The 18,964-nt window shown below is 37.0% G+C and overlaps 1 protein-coding gene across 4 annotated transcripts; it reads right to left on the bottom strand.

Moving 5' to 3' along the window:
• Nucleotides 1-14,495: 14,495 nt before the first annotated feature.
• On the bottom strand, nucleotides 14,496-18,569 carry LOC140817038 (S-type anion channel SLAH2-like). Of its 4 annotated transcripts, none has more exons than XM_073176599.1 (6): nucleotides 18,463-18,569; nucleotides 17,295-17,478; nucleotides 16,629-17,135; nucleotides 15,780-16,553; nucleotides 15,656-15,687; nucleotides 14,496-15,223 (listed from the first exon to the last, which is right to left on the bottom strand). In XM_073176599.1, exons 2-6 carry the CDS (start codon nucleotides 17,469-17,471, stop codon nucleotides 14,848-14,850), a joined length of 1,866 nt encoding a protein of 621 aa, XP_073032700.1. In that variant the 5' UTR covers nucleotides 17,472-17,478; nucleotides 18,463-18,569; the 3' UTR covers nucleotides 14,496-14,847. The 4 variants fall into 4 exon arrangements, with proteins under 4 accessions (XP_073032700.1, XP_073032698.1, XP_073032697.1 ...); XM_073176597.1 differs by lacking the exon at nucleotides 18,463-18,569 and adding an exon at nucleotides 17,799-18,455 and having other exon boundaries at nucleotides 17,295-17,727; XM_073176596.1 differs by lacking the exon at nucleotides 18,463-18,569 and adding an exon at nucleotides 17,799-18,455.
• Nucleotides 18,570-18,964: the final 395 nt, after the last annotated feature.

Below are 18,964 nucleotides of genomic sequence, written 5' to 3'. Positions count from 1 at the left end.
GAATAATCATGAGATGTGGTAAGTTTGAGACTTATAATTCTATAAAACTTTGTGATTTTCATTTGACATTGAAATAATTTTTTTCAAACACATAGATGATTGAGGAAATCTTTGATTTTATTTGGGCCATTTATATTGTTCATAAACATTCATTTGAAGCCCTCTTGAGCCTATATGAAAAAAAGAATTGTGTTCTTGAAATTTCTTGGAAACCAAGCACTTTTCTTTTTGAATATATATGTATTTGGTTGATGCATTGAGACACCATTTTCACGATGATTAGATTCTACTCTGTGTTGGTGAATTGAGATTTTGTCTAGAACTATCCAAACAACACTCGAGGCGAAATACGGACAACTTATGATTTAGGAATGATTTAGGTGATTTTTGGATCGATTGAGCCTTTCAAACTACCAAAATAAAAATAATCTATCATTTGTCACCTCTTTGAGCTTATATGAATTCGAATGGTACACGTTAATATGTGTAAAAGACCCCCATTCGAATATTCTTTCAAGTATCCCACATTACCAACCCTTTGAATATCTTATACAATTATTTCCTACCTTCCCAATGGAGTAAGAATTCAAAGGATCAAAGAAATGAAAATTCTCCTACAAAAGAAAAGAAAAAAATGAATGATGTTACATTAATGAAGTTGGAGAAAAAGGGGGGAAAAAGAGATGAAATGAATAAAGAAAAAAAAATGGAGATAAAAGAAAAAGTGGAGTTTGCAAAAGAGATAAAAATTCAACTTAATCCCTTATTTGAACTCCTAATCTTTATTTGTAGCCATGAACCGAGGCCTAACATTACAACCATTGAAAATCCTATTAACCTAGTCATAGTTGTCCAATATACTAGTGGAGAGTAATTGGGAGGATCTAGCTTATGGACAATCGATAAACACTTTCATTGAGTATGAATTTTGATCAATTTTACACACACCTCATTGCATCTAATATTTATTGGGTATCCTTTTCTTGAATGAATATTGCTTTGAACCCAATCTTTACCGGAAAAGATCTCTTGATGTGTGTTTGAAAAAATTTGAAATCAATTGAGAATGATTTGAAACATGAGTTGAAGAGATTAGAAGTTAAGAGAATTAACCGATCGCATGATTTTATCCGGATGAACAAGTGGTTGGATTGATTTGAATTGTGAATGCATGAAGGGTTGTAAATTTATCTTGAGGCCAAGTTCTTTAAAGTATTTCATGACTTGTTTGTTTGTTTGTGTTGTTTTGTTTTGTTCGGGACTAGCAAAATCTTAAGTTTGGGGGAGTTTGATAAGTGAATTTATTGTACTTTTATTACTTGTTTTTAACTTGGAATTTTGTGATTCTTGAGCAGGTTTGATATGATTTGTTGTTGTTTTTGTTATTGTAGTTTGGAAGTTTAGAATGAGAATTTGGAGTAGTAAAGTGATTAATTAGAAAGTGCAAAGGACAATTTTTTCCGAAGCAAGACCGCACCCGCGGTCTTGTCAGCACCGCACCCGCGGTCTTTGTTGAGCGAACATGATTTTTTAATCGATACATGACCGCACCCGCGGTCCTATAGTGAGCGCACCCGCGGTCGTGCACAGACAGAGTCCGGAAATTATGAAACTTTGGTGTGCTGCGCATGGGACTTGATGACTTTGGTGTTTTGCGTATAAGACTTGTCTAGGGCTATAAAAAGCCTCTATTATTAATCATCTAGGTCATTGGGGAGCCAAGGGAAGGATTGGAGGCTGCTGAAGAAAGATTGAAGATCAAGTTCATCAAGTTCTTGAGAATTCTCTTGCACACTTTTGGAAAGGAATTTCATTGCACTCCAAGCTCTTGTTCTAAGTTCTACTTTCTTTATTTTCATGTTTATTTGATATGTCTTGTTTAAGATTTGTGTGTTGTGTTATTTTTATTATGAACTAATTCTTATTTCTAGAGAAATGATGGAACAAAACTAGACATCATGTGTTGGGATTTATGATTTATGCTATATAAGTTTCCTTATTGTTCATTTGTATTTTGCCAATCTTAATGCTTTCATTTTATTGACCATATCTTGAATGATTCTTATGTTTATAATTTATCACTTGGAAAAAGAAATTTATAAACACGAAAGAGAAAAATACATCGATGATATTTATATAGTTCGGGAGGACATATATTGCTATTGAAGCCATTTAAAAGAATTCATTGCCTATTGTGTTATTTAATTATAGATTGTTGATGGGGACGTTACAATCTTTTGTTAGATAATTAGTATCTACTTAGCACTCGGGAGAGGGAGTAGATAATTTAGAATTCTTGGTTAATGCATAATAAGGACATTTATAATATAGCTACACAAAATAACACATGGTGGATATTTGCGTGAAATCGGACCTCTAGATATTTTATTCCATAGTTATTTGTTATAAAAAGTTTGTTGTTATAATATTATTAAATTTATTTTCAATTTAGTTATTGGTGCAAACAAATCTGGTAATTGATTTTTCTAAATAAAATTGAGACTATTTTAATTGCAAGCATTAATATACATTTAAATACATACTCCTCGTGGGATCGACACTTGTACTAAAAATTACATTTTACTATAACTTGACGTTGTGCACTTGCAAGCAATTAAGAAAACACGCAACACCGAATAATTCGAGATATGGAATCCTCATCTCTGACTCAATCTCCCAAGTGGCTTCTTCTTCCGATTCATTCAACCACTTGACTTTGACCATTTTTATCACTTTGTTCTGCAATTTTCTCTCTTGTCTACCAAAGATTTGAGTAGGCCTCTCCTCATATGACATGTTTGGTGTAAGTTACAGTGACTGAAAGTTCAGTACATATGAAGGGTTTGACATGTACTTTCGGAGAATCGATATGTGGAAGACATTGTGGACTCCTGCGAGATAAGGTGGCAATGCCACTCGGTATGATAATACTCCCACTCTTTCGAGTATCTCAAATAGTCCATTGAATCTTGGACTAAGTTTGTCTTTCTTGCCAAATCTCATAACACCCTTCATATGTGATATCTTTAAAAGCACGTGATCATCTACTGCAAACTCGAGATCTCGTCTCCTTTTTTCTTCGTAGCTCTTCTATCAACTCTAAGAAGTTTTCATTCTGTCTCGGATCTTGGTGACCATTTCTGCGGTGTGTTGAACTATCTCGGGTCCCATCGTAGCCCTTTCTCCTACCTCGTCCCAATAGATAGGCGATCTATATTTCCTTCCGTAGAGTGCATCATATGGAGCCATTCCTGTGGATGGATGATAACTATTATTGTAGGTGAACTCCACTAGAGTTAACTTTGGTTCCCAACTCTCTTGGAAATCAACCACGTAGGCTCGGAGTAGATCCTCTAAATTTTGTACGACTCTCTCAGACTGACTGTCTGTCTGATGATAAAATGCGGTACTGAATAGTAGCTTACTCCCCAATGTTCCATATAGAATCTTCCAAAACGATGAAGTGAAACATGTGTCTCTGTCCGACACTATAGACACTGGAATTCCATGCAGTCTAAATATCTCTCAAATATATAGCTCGGTATACTGAGTTGTGGAAAAATCGTATTCACTGGTAGGAAATGTGTTGTCTCATTAAAACGGTCCACTACTAACCAAATGACATTGAGTCCTTTCACCGTCTTTGGCAATCATACAACGAATTCCATAGTAATGTTTTCCCACTTCTACTCAGGAATGGTGGTCAATGCATTTCTGTTGGTCTTTGATGCTCTGCCTTCACTTATTGACATGTCAAGCATTAGGATACAAAGCGCATAATATCTCGTTTCATTCTCGGCCACCAATATAAAATTTGTAAGTTCTTGTACATCTTTGTACTCCCGGGATGAACAGAATAAGGGATACTGTGAGCTTCAGTCGTAATGTTAACTACAAGTGAATGGTCACTAGGAACCCATAGTCGACCTAGGTACTTAACAATGTCATCCTCGATTGAATATAACATGTTGTACTTCGATTTATCTCGCTATCTCCATTTTTGCAATTGCTCATCATTAGACTGTCCGGCTTGAATTCTATCTCGCAAAGTGGAATACACTGTCAATGTAGCAAGATTATGGGCCTCTCCCCTAGCATAAACTTCGAGATAAAAGCGCTGAATTTCCACTTGTAGAGGTCTCTGTACTGATAAGTGGGTCAAGACTGTACATTTCCTACTCAAATCGTCGGCCACTACATTAGTTTTTCTGGGATGATAGCTAATGTCGCAGTCGTAGTCCTTCACAATTTCTAGCCATCTTCTTTGTCTCATGTTCAGCTCCTTTTGGGTGAAGAAATACTTGAGGCTTTTGTGGTCCGTAAAGATCTTGTATTTCTCGCTATATAAGTAGTGCCTCCAAATTTTCAACGTAAATAGGACTGCTGCAAGCTCAGGATCAGGAGTCGGATAATTATTTTACCCCCATGATTTTATTTTTGTCTGATACGCAAATTTTTATCGAATCGGGGGACTTTTTGAGGGTTCAGCTAATATTTTCAAGAACTTACCAACACGAAATATTTTTCGGGAGCGTGTTGGGATTTATTGGCCTACTTTAAATCTTGTTGGGCTTAATTATTTACTTTAATTATTAAATTAGGGCCCATAATCTGACTATTTAATATCACCTAAACTACTCTTTAACCTAAACCTAATAATTGTTTCAGCCGACACCTTCACTCCCACCAGCCACATTCTCAAAAATCCCAGCTGAAAGCTTCGACCTCTTCACTCCTTGTAAAAGAAAATTCTTCGGCGCTTCTCCGTTGCTCATTTCTTCGACGTTCTTGCGTGGAAATCATCAAGGCACACCCTACACCATTATTTTTGCATTACTCATGTCATATATTACTGATATGTGTGAATTTTGTGTGAAGAATTCTCGATCCAACCTAGAACATGAAGAACTTTCGGTTCTTGTACATGTCATGCATTCTTTTAATGCTAACTAATGTTTCTATGATTTCACGTGCAAGGGGCTGCGGTTTTAGGGTTGGTAAGAGACTGATATCAGTGTCAAGATGTGGTTTGAGGATTGAAACCAGTCGCTAAAGCTGTAGGGTGAGAGATCGAAGGGCTGTTTTATGGTGGTACGCGGTTGGGGCTGTGGTTCGGGTAGGGGGCGGAACGGGCGGTGTGATGGTTGAACCAGAGCATGGACCAGACCATGGTGGGTCTGAGTGACGGCCTTGTGAAGGCCAACCACCTCTGGAACCACTGAATGGCCGGCTGCACACCTTGAGGAGAGGGGTTGGGGTGAAGTGGTTTTGAGGTTTTAGAGTTCGTGGCTTGTGGAGGCTGCATGGGGCATTGACTGTGGCTCAGGTGGGTCCAATAAGGGCTGGTATAGTTCTACGGTAGGATGGTTCATGGCTGGTACCGTCGGGGTTAGACTAACATCGTGACTCTTGGGAAGGTGAGTGCATTAGGGTGCGAAATAGGAAGGGCCGAGATTTTGGCACCTTGCTGGGACATCAGCCGAGAGCTTATGGGCTTGATATTAAAGTTTTAGGACCATTATAGTGTTTTTAAGGTGTGATAAAAAGTTGGGAATAATCGGTTAAGTTTCGAGTCGATTGGGGTTAAAACCGGGACCCCGATTCAAGTTTTAAAACGAATCGGTTAAGTTGAAAAATGGGCTCTAGTTACGTCTAAGAATGCTTTTAAATATGTTTTGGGACATTTTAAGGAGTTTAGTAAGCTTCGGGTCAATTTTAGAGGTCTAGGGGTAAAACAGTAATTGGGTTTCGAGGGGCAAAATGGTCATTTTGCACCCGGGGTGAGATTTTCGTCCTGGCAGCACCCTGAGCACAAATTTACTATATTTTATATGTTTATGTATCATGATCACGATTTTTAAGATTTTATGAAAATATACGTTGCATGCTTGAATTTAAAGAAAATTGCATTTGTGCATGATTCTCATAAGTAATGTAAATGACGATGTTTTGAATGATGAAGATTAGTTGTGGCTATCAAAACATATGTAAATGCAAAAGATGTATATGTAAATGATGATGATATGGCCTAGGCACAGTGGATGGGTGATCCTGTCACTGATGTCCGACAGCCGCCGTACAACGGTTCTATGTATTATGGATCCATTGTAAATGATGATGTACTATAGTCACCTCTAATGAAATGAATTCACCAATGGAAATGATAAATGATGATTAACGATGAGCTGTTTTGACACGTCATGATTTTATACGTCACGTTTATGTTACGCGTTTAAAGTTCATGAAAGATATGTTGAATATGATACTTTTCAATGTTGTGTATTATGTATAGGTATTTGTTATTTATGGAACAGGTGTGTTGAGTCTTTTGATTCACTAGGTGTGTGTGATGCAGGTGAGCCTGAGGATGAGGAGACTGGAGGTGCCGAACTCTGAGTAGACAGACCTGGTGCGGTGGCACGACCCGAGGACCGCATGATGTTCCGCACATTTATGATTTTATGTTTTGAGAGGATATGAGCATTTTATACGCTGTTTTATTTTACTGTTGACGTTGGGATTTTTACTTGTTTTTGCTACGTTATATTTTCTGTTGGTAGTTACTTACTGATAAGTGCAAGATTTGCACTTAATTTACATTAAAATCCATTTTGCATTATGCTTGTTTTCGAATAGAATTATGCGTTTTTTTTTGTTTTTGTTGTCATTCCAGGAGTGGAAAATAGTGGAAATGAAACCAAGCGGACTAGGAAAACAGAGTAGTGCGTAGCCGAGAGCACACCCACGGACAGAGGTGCGCGGGCAGTCGTGCCACTTCACGCGCAACCACGCGTACATACACGCAAATTATCAACCCGAGAGGCGCGCGCGGCAGCGCCACTTCTTGCGCGACCGCACGCGCAGGAGCATAGGCGAGGACCAGCTGCTTGCGCTCCACCGCGCAACATTATGCACGACCGCGGGCGCACAGACAAACATGAAGTCCCGAGATGTGCGCACAGCAGCACCACAACACGCGCGACCATGCGCGCACACACACAAGCAGATGAGCAGCAACGCACGCACAACCACGCGCAACCGCATGCACCGTGTTCCAGAAATTTATAAAATCCGCGAATTAGGTCAGAAACGGGAGCCGCCGCCTTGGGAAAGAGATATACGAGAAATTCATCCGTGCTAGGCGAAGAAACATACAACACAGCCGTTCTCGAGAGGAAAAACGCGAGGGAACAAGATCAAAGACGAAGAACGACGGATCTGGGGACAGAGACGACACTTCCGATTTGTTATCTGATTCTTTTTATCTTTATTTTCTATTTTGTCGATGTCTAAATATTCAAACATGTTTTGATTTTATTTAGAATTCGTCATGAACTAATTTTCTAGTCTAGAGAATGACGTAACTTTGTGGATACGATGATCTGACGTAGTTGTTTATTTAATTGAATTCCGATTTTGTTTACTTGTGTTCTCTGTATTCATTTCACTGCAATTTACTAGCCATAAATTGTTTGTTGTTTGATTAATTCTATAACTCGGGAGAGGGACTAGGATTATAGATCATTAGAGACGCATCGTTGAATGTTTATAGCATTCGGAAGGCGTATAACTTTAGCGAGGCTCAGGTAAGAACATCGTTTGTATTTATCAATTAAACTTAGATTTTATTAGGAATAATTGAATCAAAGTTTGATTGGTACAATTTATTCGTCACTTGGGAAAGGGGGAATAAAATACATAAGTGTTCTGGGCCATTAAATAATAGGAATTCAGAAATTTAAATACAACCAGGAAGAATTATTGTAGTAACTTAGTGAAATCATTCCTCTAGATATTTTCTCTCATTGATATTTCTCCATTCGGTGATTAGTTTAATTACTTTCTTGCAATCAAGTCATTTACATAAACCAAACATTTTTTTTTGAATTTTCTAGATAAAGTCGAGACTATTATAATTACAAGCATTGATATATATTTTATTTACACTCCTCGTGGGATCGACACTTGCACTCAAAAATACATTTTACTATAACTTGACGTCGTGCGCTTGCGAGCAATCAAGAAAACACGCAACACTTACAGTTATTTTTTTAATGATATTTTTGAGTAGGACTGCATGCATGTAAATTATTTAAATGCTTATTTTTAAAATGTATAAAAAAAACTGTAGACGTTACAGCCTAGATGCATACACTATGACTTGGTCATTTTGCATGAGAACGGCACCCAATCCAAGTTTTGAAGCATCAGTAAATACCACATATTCCCCTTGCTATGTCGGCAAAGCTAAAACTCGCGCTTTAGTGAGTTCTTGCTTCAACTGATTAAAGATATTTTGACACTTCGGTCCCTCTACAAATCGTCAATGACGTCAAGGCTACTGCAATGGATGAAAAACCCTCGATGAACTTATGATCGTAGCCAGTCAAACCCAAGAAACTGCGGATTTCCGTCACACTTTTAGGCACTGTCCACTGCTTAACCGACTCGACCTTAGAAGGGTCGACCTCTACTCCCTCTTTTGACACTATGTGGCCTAAGAATACCACCCTCTCTAGCCAAAACTCGCACTCATTGAACTTTGCATGTAAACACCCTTCAACCGAGCACTAGTTCATAAAAGCCGAGAGATGGTTCAAGCTTATTCATATCTCGTGTGCAGCAATTTGGTGCATCATAGGACTCTTTAAAATCGTGTAAAACATCCATTAACACTTCCTAATCATGGCAGCCCCTTAGGTACATGTAAATCGTGATTTTTGGATAAAAACCCAAGCCTTAATATTTCATGAAGATGCATAAACGAAAATAATTAAAAACATCACTTGTTTTTTCATGCAAAACATATTCAAATACATAATATGATGTGATGATGAGTAAAGCAAAGAATATGGTGTGCCTTTGTGTAATTAACACACGAATTAACGTTGACGAATCGAAGAACGACGACGAGGAGACGTTGACTTGAAAACCTTGAAGAAATTCGATGCTTTCCTCTTCAAACTTGTGTGTGCCGTGTGGTTTGGTGAAAAGGAGTCTTTGTGTTTGTGTTCTAGGGTGGAGGCCTGTGATAATAAGGTACGGGGTAGGTTTAAGGCTTGAAATAATTAATTTAGGACACTAACACTAGCTTAGGCCCATTAGAAAAGTTAATTAGGCCCAATAAGTCCATTAGTGCTAAATCAAATTATTTTGTTCCGTAAAGTTTGTGAAATTACTAGCCGGGTTGTCAAAACGTTCGTATTTTTGATGAAAATCCAACACCGATAAAAATTACTTCCCGGCATATAAAATCACCTCAAAAACTCCTTATTTTCAAAAACAAGAAAAAGTATCAACTATATTTTAAATAATTAAAATAAATATATAATAATTTTTTTTCTATTTTTTAGTCATCGGTCTCCGTTCCTCGATCGCAACTCGATTAACCCTTAAAAATACATTGTAATGCATTTAAGTACAAAAACTACTAAAACATCATATAAACATATCACAATTTAGCAATTAAAATACAATTAATTGAAACACAAGGAATTGATAATATTGCATACATATGGTTCACGTGGACCTTTGAATTCTCGGGACGTTACATAATTAATTTGACTAGTCCAACTAGTTTAATTAATTTATTTATCAAATTCCATTAAAAACTTTAAATATTTAACATGTTGGACTTATAACCCTATAATCCATTATACATGTAACGCCTGAAAAACAAACCTACGTAAACCACATGCATGCAAATTATTTGAATTGTTTTATTTAATTGATTTTAAATGCTTACTTGATGCATATTATATGATTAAAAGTACGATTGTATGATTAAATGATTATATGACATGATTTCATGAAATTGAAGGATTTTACCCGAATATTCGATAATAGGATGGGGAAAAGAGACCGGAGACGACCAATACAAGAATATTTAGTTTCCATTCAATATATTCAAGGCTTTCTAATATGATTAAAAATGATTTAATTTTTTTTCTTAAAATAGTGGAGTTCGAATTATTTTACGAGTCGAGCACGATTTTTCCCGGGAAGCCGGTTTTGGGCAAACGATGAATTTTTAAAAGATCAAAAATATTATTTTTGGAAACTAAATTTGATAAACTTTTATATTTTTATTAAATATGAGTTATTGGGCCTAATTTAAGTAAATCGAGTAGGTCAAATTGCTCCTATACTTGGAGGTCCAAAACCAAATCCCGTTATCATGCAAAAATTAAATCTATAAATGAGAAACCTAGGCTTCCCAAACACCATATTACAGTTGAAAATCACACACAATTCACTCTAATATTTTCAAAAAATGAGAGAGAAGAAAAGCTAGGAGTCTTCGTCGTCCGTTCGTCCTTCCTCGCCGATGATCACGTATTCGAGCGTTATAAATGCAAAGGCACGTTTTCTAAACCCTTTGACGCATCATTCAAAATTGTGCATGTTATCGAAGGGAAAGCAAGGACGACACATAGGGTTTCCTAGCATCATAATTGGGAAGGTGGCTCGGCTAGCTTGCATGGTCACGAGGGGAGCAGCCAGGGCTGGTCCAGGGTCAGGGTTGGTCTCGGTCTAGGGCTAGTTTGGGTCCTGGGGTAGCTAGAGTTCGAGGGAGTGGCTAGGGAAGAGTCCTAGTGAACTAGGACTCTCCCCCACGCACGCATGGGTTTGGTTCGGGAGAGAGGAAGCTTATGGCTAGCCTAGGTGTGAGCCAAGCTGGTCCATCAGGGGCCAAGGGAGGTGGTCAGGGGTCAGGTCAAGGGGTGGTGCAGAGTGGTTTGCTGATGGCTCGACCACAGCTAGGGAGTTCGTGTGCACAACTTGTTTCCGAAGCAGGTGGCTTGCAGCATGGGTTCAAAGGCCTGAGTTGGGCTCGGTTGGGTCTTGGCTTAGTCCAAGGTCGGTGAGGGTTAGGTGGGCTCGGTGGTGGCTCGAGTAGAGGAGTCCTAGTTGGGTAGGAGTCCTAGGCATGAAGGAGAGAATCGTGCGCAGCTTTGGTCTAAGTCCAAGATGATTTGTGCGAGTTAGGGGCGGGTTGTATGGGTCAGGGCTGGTCAGTAGGGTACCTAGGTGGGTTGGATAGGGTATGGCTCGAGGTGGCTCGAAAAAATTGGGGGATGGCTCGGTGGGTTCAATTTAGGGTCATTATTGCGAAAATTAACAAGAAAATTCAAACCATGGGTCCACGAGGGTGGTTCATGGATCACAAGGGATAGATTAGGTAATAAAAAGTCTATGTTTAAAGTTTGGGAAGAAAATATTCAAGTTTGAATTTATTCGGGAATTAAACGCCTCACGAATAATTAATTAAGAATTTAATAGAAAGCATCGAATTTAATTTAAATAAAATTATGAAAAAATTAGAGTTAAGCTTAAATAATTATTTAGGATAAGCTCATGTCATTAAAAATAAAAAAAAGTCAAAATCGAAATTTTTACGTCTAGGGGCAAAACAGTTATTTTACACTTGGGTAATACATAAAAGTTTGGCAACGTCCCAAAGGATCATAATGCGTGTTAATTGATATTTTATGGGGTTTAAAATGAAAATATGAGATTTTATGATTTATGGTAAAACTGTGCAATTTTTTATTGTTAATATGCTATTTTTGAAAAGTCATGATATTTTACGATTTTTTTTACTATGAAAAATGTTATTTTGCAAAAGGTGAAAAGGAAATGATATTTTATGTTTTAAAAAGAAAAATGAAAAATATATTTAGGGATGTGAATTGATTGTGATAAAGAAGATATGTGGGGGATCTGTTTTAAGAAGGAACCGTGAATTTACTATGTTGTGGGGGATCCGTCTTAAGAAAAAACGATGAATTTACAATTTTATTTGTGGGGATGTCGTGAGGGAAAAGGTCCCAGAAGGAGCCCGACGATCGTATTTTCACGGCGGAGCCTAGTGCCCGTTCCCATGGGCCATGTGGAGTTGAAGATTTATTAGTCGACTAAAGGATAAAAGCTAATCATTTTCAAGGATCAAACTTAACCAAAAATGATAAAGGATTGAAAGTTTTACGATTAAATGATTTTACGGTTTATGATTTATTTATGCTTAAAAGCTATTTTTATTAAAAGTATAATTTTATTGCATGTGATTGTATATGTATTATTTGCTAATTATGTTTAGAACATGCTGAGTCATTAGACTTACTAGGTTTGAATGTTGTAGGATTTGATAATATGAGGAGGCGCTGACGCTTGAGTACATCGAGTGTGACAGTATACTCCCGAGGGACATTTATTTTCCGCACTAGATTTTAGACAAAAGATTTAAAGGATCATGGTTAATGAGTTTATTAGGGATTTTATGCTTTATTTTATTTTTAGTCAATCTTTTTAAAAGGTCGAAATATGATTTTTGGTTAGTTGACAATTTAGATGTTTTTGGGCACTTGAGAATTTAATTATTAATTTATTATGATATATACAAATTTTAAGTTATTTTTATTAGTGATTTTCGAGTTTATGATTTAAAAAAAATAGTGGACATTTCAATACATATCCCCTTATATTTAATTAATCTTTTATAAACTCAAATTTTGAGTTTGATAATTTAAACTCTCATTTTCATAAATACAACTCCTTGAATTTATTCTCTCCAAATTTTAATTATCATAAATCCAACTCCTTGAATTTATTATCTCATAATTTTAAATAAATTTAACTCCTTGAATTTATTGTCTCAACGGGAACAAATGATCTAGTGCTTGTGTGATCATCAATGGTTCAGAGATACAGCTAGCCGTAAGTTCACAACTCTTTGTCATTCAGGACATTTTCCTTTATTCGGGCTTCCATACACAAAAAGGAAGAGACTCATAAAATAGCAGAGGCCAATCCCAATGAAAAGGCCGAATAAATTAGATTCGAATTTGAATTCAATGGAAAAAATGTGTGGCCTTCTTTTGTCCCTTCCAGGCGATTGGAGGGAGAATACGATCATAGTGACTAGGGTGGATCGTTTATTCGGCTTCAAAGACATTTGGAATTTCCACGCATTTTTTCCGTTGAATTCAAATTCTTATTTTCCACATTCTATGTACCAACATTTGATCATGAATATATCAGAAATCATTTTCTGATTATAACAATCGAATCATGGTAAGAGCGTTTAATAACATCGTCCAATTATTCTCTAGGTATCACTGATAATGTCTGCAAGAACCAATTAGTTATGATTAACGTACAGTACGGTCACTTCATCTCATATATATCGATCGAATCTGCAATCATTGATTCATCGAGGGATACATGTTAGATTCGATAGATATGTAATACAATAATGAAATATTCACATTGTCATCGTATACGCAACTAGAGAACCCTTGTCCCTAATATGTATTTTACACTCTGGCCAGAGATTTCATTCACTATTATTTCGTCAGACCACATAGGATATCCACACCCGTAGGTAAGCGGTGAATTCCCGACTACAATGAACTGGCTCTTATACATATCGCAATTGCACCCAACCTCGCCACCTTGTGACCCTAGCGGAGTCGGTAAACAAGTCAAAGTACAATCTTAGTATGTAGAGTCTCATTGTTGTCCTAGCTCGTAAGGGCTAATGATATACAATAACAACTACAGATTTTTCAAGTTGTTCTCTTATTGAATGACAAATATTTGGAAAGTCCGAGAGAGAGTTATTCGACACAATCATCATATGATTACTTATCTGTATGATTGAACATCTTTATTCCCTTACCATAAAACACGGTACACAACATCATAAATACTAGTATCAAGCTCAAGCGGCTTTTATTCTTGTTTTTAGGCGGTTGAATTGACTAGGAACTAATTTAGAATATAAAGTATTTACAAATGAGTTTCAAGATCGAAGTACGATTTATTTATATTAAAGTATGATCAAGGTCTTTATCTATGTCGACTGCATGAGCATACAAGTAAAGTAAAACGAAACCATGCAATGTTAATTATATTAAAATAAAGACTGTTTATTACAATTGAGTCGATAAATTAATCGGCCAACCGTTAACTTACATGATATCTACTATAACATTTGTATTTAACTTGTATTGATACGAGGTTTGAGACGAGATTCATGGGGAAAAACGAATATCGAAGGGCATAAGTTTGGCTGAGTTTTGTTATAATTAAGGATATGCAAATGTAGTGCTATGTAATGTAGTAGCCCTGGTCGTCTAACCTGGCCTCTATCTGTGTGGTTTCAGAATTGTGAAAATTGAACAAATGCATTTCTTGTTCTCCGTATTCAAAGATTTGACTGACTGATTATTTTGATATAGGCATAGTTTCCAGGCTTATATTTTCCCCGGATGTCCTTTAAAAGCCATTCTACGTGAATGACAAAATGTATAAAATAGCCTTTAATGAAGTATAACAATTTTTTTTCATTTTACAGGACATCTAATTATTTTATTTTATTGCTAAAAGTTCATCCTCTGTTATGTTTTTTTTAAATACTTTTATGTCTTTTATAAAGTATATTTGGATATTACGTTGAGATATCAATTTTAGTATGAATTATATCATGGACAAATCAGAATCTTGATTATTTATTGGATTCTGGAATATAAGTAGACATTCTAAGAAAATATAACGTACAAAGATCTATAATTTGAGATATGATTGGCTCACTATGAAACCTCATTTCTTCTTTGCTCATCAAGTTCACAGGGACTCTCCAAATTAAAGAAAATTCCTCCCCTGAAAAGAAAAAAAAAACTTCGATGATTCTTGAACTTGGCCAGGGTTCGTCGTTACCGAACTTTGCAGGGGTGGTAAAGGGACGGAGTGGCCAGAAGAGACGATTTTCCCTACCCTTTACACCTCCCTATATACATGAGTATTTTATACATTCTCCGAGTGATAAAAAAGTGATTCAGCCACCTATATAGCATGTATGGCTCCTCCGCTTGGAGGATTAGCAGAAGCCTCAATATCCTTGTCATCTGTGTTCGAATATTTAAGGAACTGTTTGATATTTGTGTCTGCACTGCCGGATTTCCTATGATACCATCTTAGTGAGGTTTTCGGCCTTCTTTCACTAATTGCAATGGCAATGTCATTTGGGAACAAGTCGCGGAGTACAAAAGCGTGGATGATCGTCGTCACGAGTAATGCTGCCACTGTGAGTGTGGCTAAAATGCATAGGCTGACGGTTAAAGTTTTGGTCACGGTGCTTGTGACCGCGGTTGAGTACCTGATGGTGGCAACTGCTGCACCGGTCATTGGGAAAGTGTAAGCCCACCATGCCAGTGAAAACCTGAGGATGATAGTGAGGAAGAACTCAGAAAAATTTGAACTAAAATGGGGTGAACAAGTGTCATGCCTCTTGGAAGGAGTACCCGTCGGACGCGAAGATGCCTCTAAACCAATCAAATGCAGCATGAAAATATATTGAGATGAAGATTTTGTTTTCTGAAAGAGGATAATTGTGACACCCATCTCACACTAAACGTGAATGAAAAAGTTCAACCAGAAGTTTTACGTTGTCGATACTACGGACTCACATTCACGTTGTCCTTTCGGGGACTATTTCAAGGGTGTTGTCAGAAAGTTTCCGAGCGCAGTTTTAAAATTTAGTTATTTCAACTACTAATAAATTGAATATCCAATTGTTCACTTGTGTTTTTTGGTCTAAACTATTAGTTTTCTCAAATGTTCCCATCATCCAACTATGGTAAAAGAAATGTACCTGAAGCCTCTAAAGAAATTAACTCGAATAGCCTGAAAACAAGGCAGGAAATGAAAATAAAAGATCAAACACTGACGGGAGATGAATAATATATATGCCAAGTTAAAAGTCTTTGAGAACAAACCAGTGAGAAATAGAGAAACAAGGCAATGAAGTAAGCAATCCTCGATCCATGATCAAACGACCCCTGAATCCTAGCCCATGCCATGGACGCAACACTTGGAGCAGCTACAAACAGAAAGAAAACTGGGTGCAACTCCTTTGGGAGCGTCTCATTTGTCGGAAGTCTCTGGTAAAGAGTCACAAATAACACAATGTAATGTGCCAATCCAACCGCAAAAAAGAAAATTGGCCCCTCTTTTAGCCCCATCGATGCACCAAGCAACGCCCCGACAAAGTTCCCGACAATCGACAGATGATTCGAGGGATTTGCCACTTTAGACAGCCTCCTTTGTCCTCCAGACATCCACTGTCCATATATCTTAAGCTCGAGGCAAAAAATCGGCGTCATCAAAATGTACCACACAAAAGAATGAAGGGTTTGAGTTACCGAAGGCGGAATCCCAAGAAACAAGAAAAGAAGGGCGATCCAGGGAGCAAAGAAGAAGTTGACACGAATTGGGTGGTAATACTCACGGCGAACTGCTTCGAAATAGAAGATAATTTTCAGGGCATAAACTATGGCGACAATTGCCATTAGAGCAATCGATATGAACCAGAGAACAAGATTAATATTCGGGTTGACATGAAGGAACTTTGTTGATTCGGATGAAGCCAGTGCTTTCCACATGATAGCCTGGCTGCTGACACCAAGACAGATACCGAAAGAGGAAATCGGAAATCGTAGAAGAAAAGGCCATGCTTTGTCATCAGGAAGAAGTATTTCTTCTTCAGAAGCCTGTCAAGAAAAAGCTATTTTGTGATCAGAATATCAGCAAAACTTAATTTGACCAAAAAAACAAAAAGAAAATACCCTTAGCGTATCCAACTCTGGTCCCTCCAATGCATCGAAGTATCGATCCACGGGTATAGTTTCCATCTCTACACGCTGCAGCTCGGTCTGAGGTTCTTGCTCGTTTTCGTGATGTTTACCACGCAAGTTAGATAACTGTCTCTCAAGTTTTCCAGACCACGTCTTGAAAGAATCGAATCGTTTATCTTTTAGTTTCTCAGTCCTGGGATTCCTTGCCGGAAGGTTTGAAGATTTTCCAGCAGTAATGGCCTCATTAAGCGCAGAGCCTTTAGGCAGTGGTTGAGAATAAAACTTGGTCTGCCTTGTTCGAGAACTAACATCTTTATCAACATCACTGGAACTGGGAATTTCGTGTCCCAGAATCATGTCGTCATCTCTAAAAAGAACTCTCTTTGTTTTATGTATGTGATCTCCAATGGGAGAAGGCGGCATGCTAATGGAAACAGAATGCATTTTTTCTGTCTTAGAGACATTGTTTTGTCCTTCCATAGCAGCTGCTTCAATTCCCTGTCACATTGAATCAACACAAAACATATCTTAGCTAATAGGTCATACATAACGAAACTGCAAGCCAAGAAAATTCATGAAAAATGTTCATTTTGATGTAACAAATCAATTTATTTTAACCCGGTCATGCTCAACAAGAAAAATTAGCTGCAAACTTACAAAATTCGATGTCCTTAGAGGTCGAAAACAAGTAGATTTGAGCTGGTCATTTTCACAACAAGGCTCGGTCACGCTATCATAGTCAGTCACCCCGTTAGCAGATATAGGTCGAATCAATGACGGGAGTTCTTCATGGCAATCTTCATTTGCTGAATTATTTCGTTTACAGCTCTCCATTACAAGTCTGGCACATACATGTGTTCATATTAAATTATCTACTCTTAAAACCAATATATTATCACGTGTGATTAGAAATTATCTAGACGCTGAAAAAAAAATGAAAAAAAAGCAAATTAATGTGAGATACCCTCTCCCAAGACTAGTTTCGACTCATAGGTGGTATTCACGAATTCGATAGATTGGATAATGCGGGATAAGGGGAGGAAGAAAATTTTGCAGTCTTATGAAATCCATATAGTTATTTCACCATGTCCTGTCATTTTTTTATGTCAGAAAAATATAGAATTTCTGAATTGCGCATCAGTACAAAATCAGGAAACTTACCTCAAATCTCGCACTTGTTAGCTAATCTATCTACTTGCAGGAAGCAACCAAGAGCTTTGGTGCAAAAACAGGTCTAGAAAAGAGGTAATAATTGGGAGAAAAATATCCAAGATTTCTCAAATAAAAAGAAAATGGAATCCCAGATCAGAATTCGAATTTTTGGAGAAACCTGTTCGCTACACAATTCTTGCTGACAAGGGTAAGCAACATATATATAAAATCATTCATCATGCAAGTTTCCTGGAAGCAGTACGCAGTGGCCAAAGAATTAAGATGTATAAAGGAACAGGTGCATTCAATGATAATGACACATTTTCAAAGCTAGCTAGCTAAGCTCACAAGGGGTAGAATATTTTGGTTGAAAATAATGTACGTTTTTCCCCATAGATATGGAACTTTGACTTACTAGGCGGTGAATATCCGGGCATAAAGAGTTCATATCCAATTACTTGACTACTAAATGAGGAAGACAATCGTCACTTTAAGCATTATTCAAAGAAATAAAGTGAACATATCAAATAATAGTTTCTTTAAGACAAGAAACTGTGCCATAAGTGTTAAATCAAAGTCGGATTCTATTTATGATATGTTTGAAATCGTATGTTTCATCCATCCCCAATACAAGAAATCACCCCTCCGTAGATTTCGTGGTATAGAGATCAACCTTCGTCATATTTCTTTTTGCTGTCAAAGAATAAATACACTGCGGAGGTTCCCCACAACAGACAGGTTTTCCAGAGCATTCCAAAGAAAATTCTTTATCAAGAGATGTCAAACATTTGTCCAAACATATGATTAAAGAACTAAACAATTTATGAATTATGTAAAGAGTTGGTGATATCAAATCACTCAACGGTGTTACAAGATCCCAATAAACACATGGCCATATTCCTTGATATTACTTAACAATATATATCATCCACTACACACCAGCATTTAGCTAGGAGTTAGAAAACAACACGTCAATGATAATATAGTTTATATTTGTCAAAACACAAAGAAAAGTGAATAACATGCCATAAATCAAATTCAATTCCATTAAAAAAATATACCTGCTACAGCCATAAAATATATTAAGGACGGTGTCACTTGTCATCATTGATTGTGTAGATAACTTCAAAATGGAATAAATATCATTTTATATCAATATGTGTTGATTTTGTTAG

This window comes from Primulina eburnea, chromosome 16 (assembly GCF_022965805.1).
Source record: "Primulina eburnea isolate SZY01 chromosome 16, ASM2296580v1, whole genome shotgun sequence".
NCBI classification, from domain to species: domain Eukaryota; kingdom Viridiplantae; phylum Streptophyta; class Magnoliopsida; order Lamiales; family Gesneriaceae; genus Primulina; species Primulina eburnea.
The sequence above is the reverse complement of the archived record's forward strand: the minus strand, read 5'-3'. Positions and strand labels throughout refer to the sequence as shown.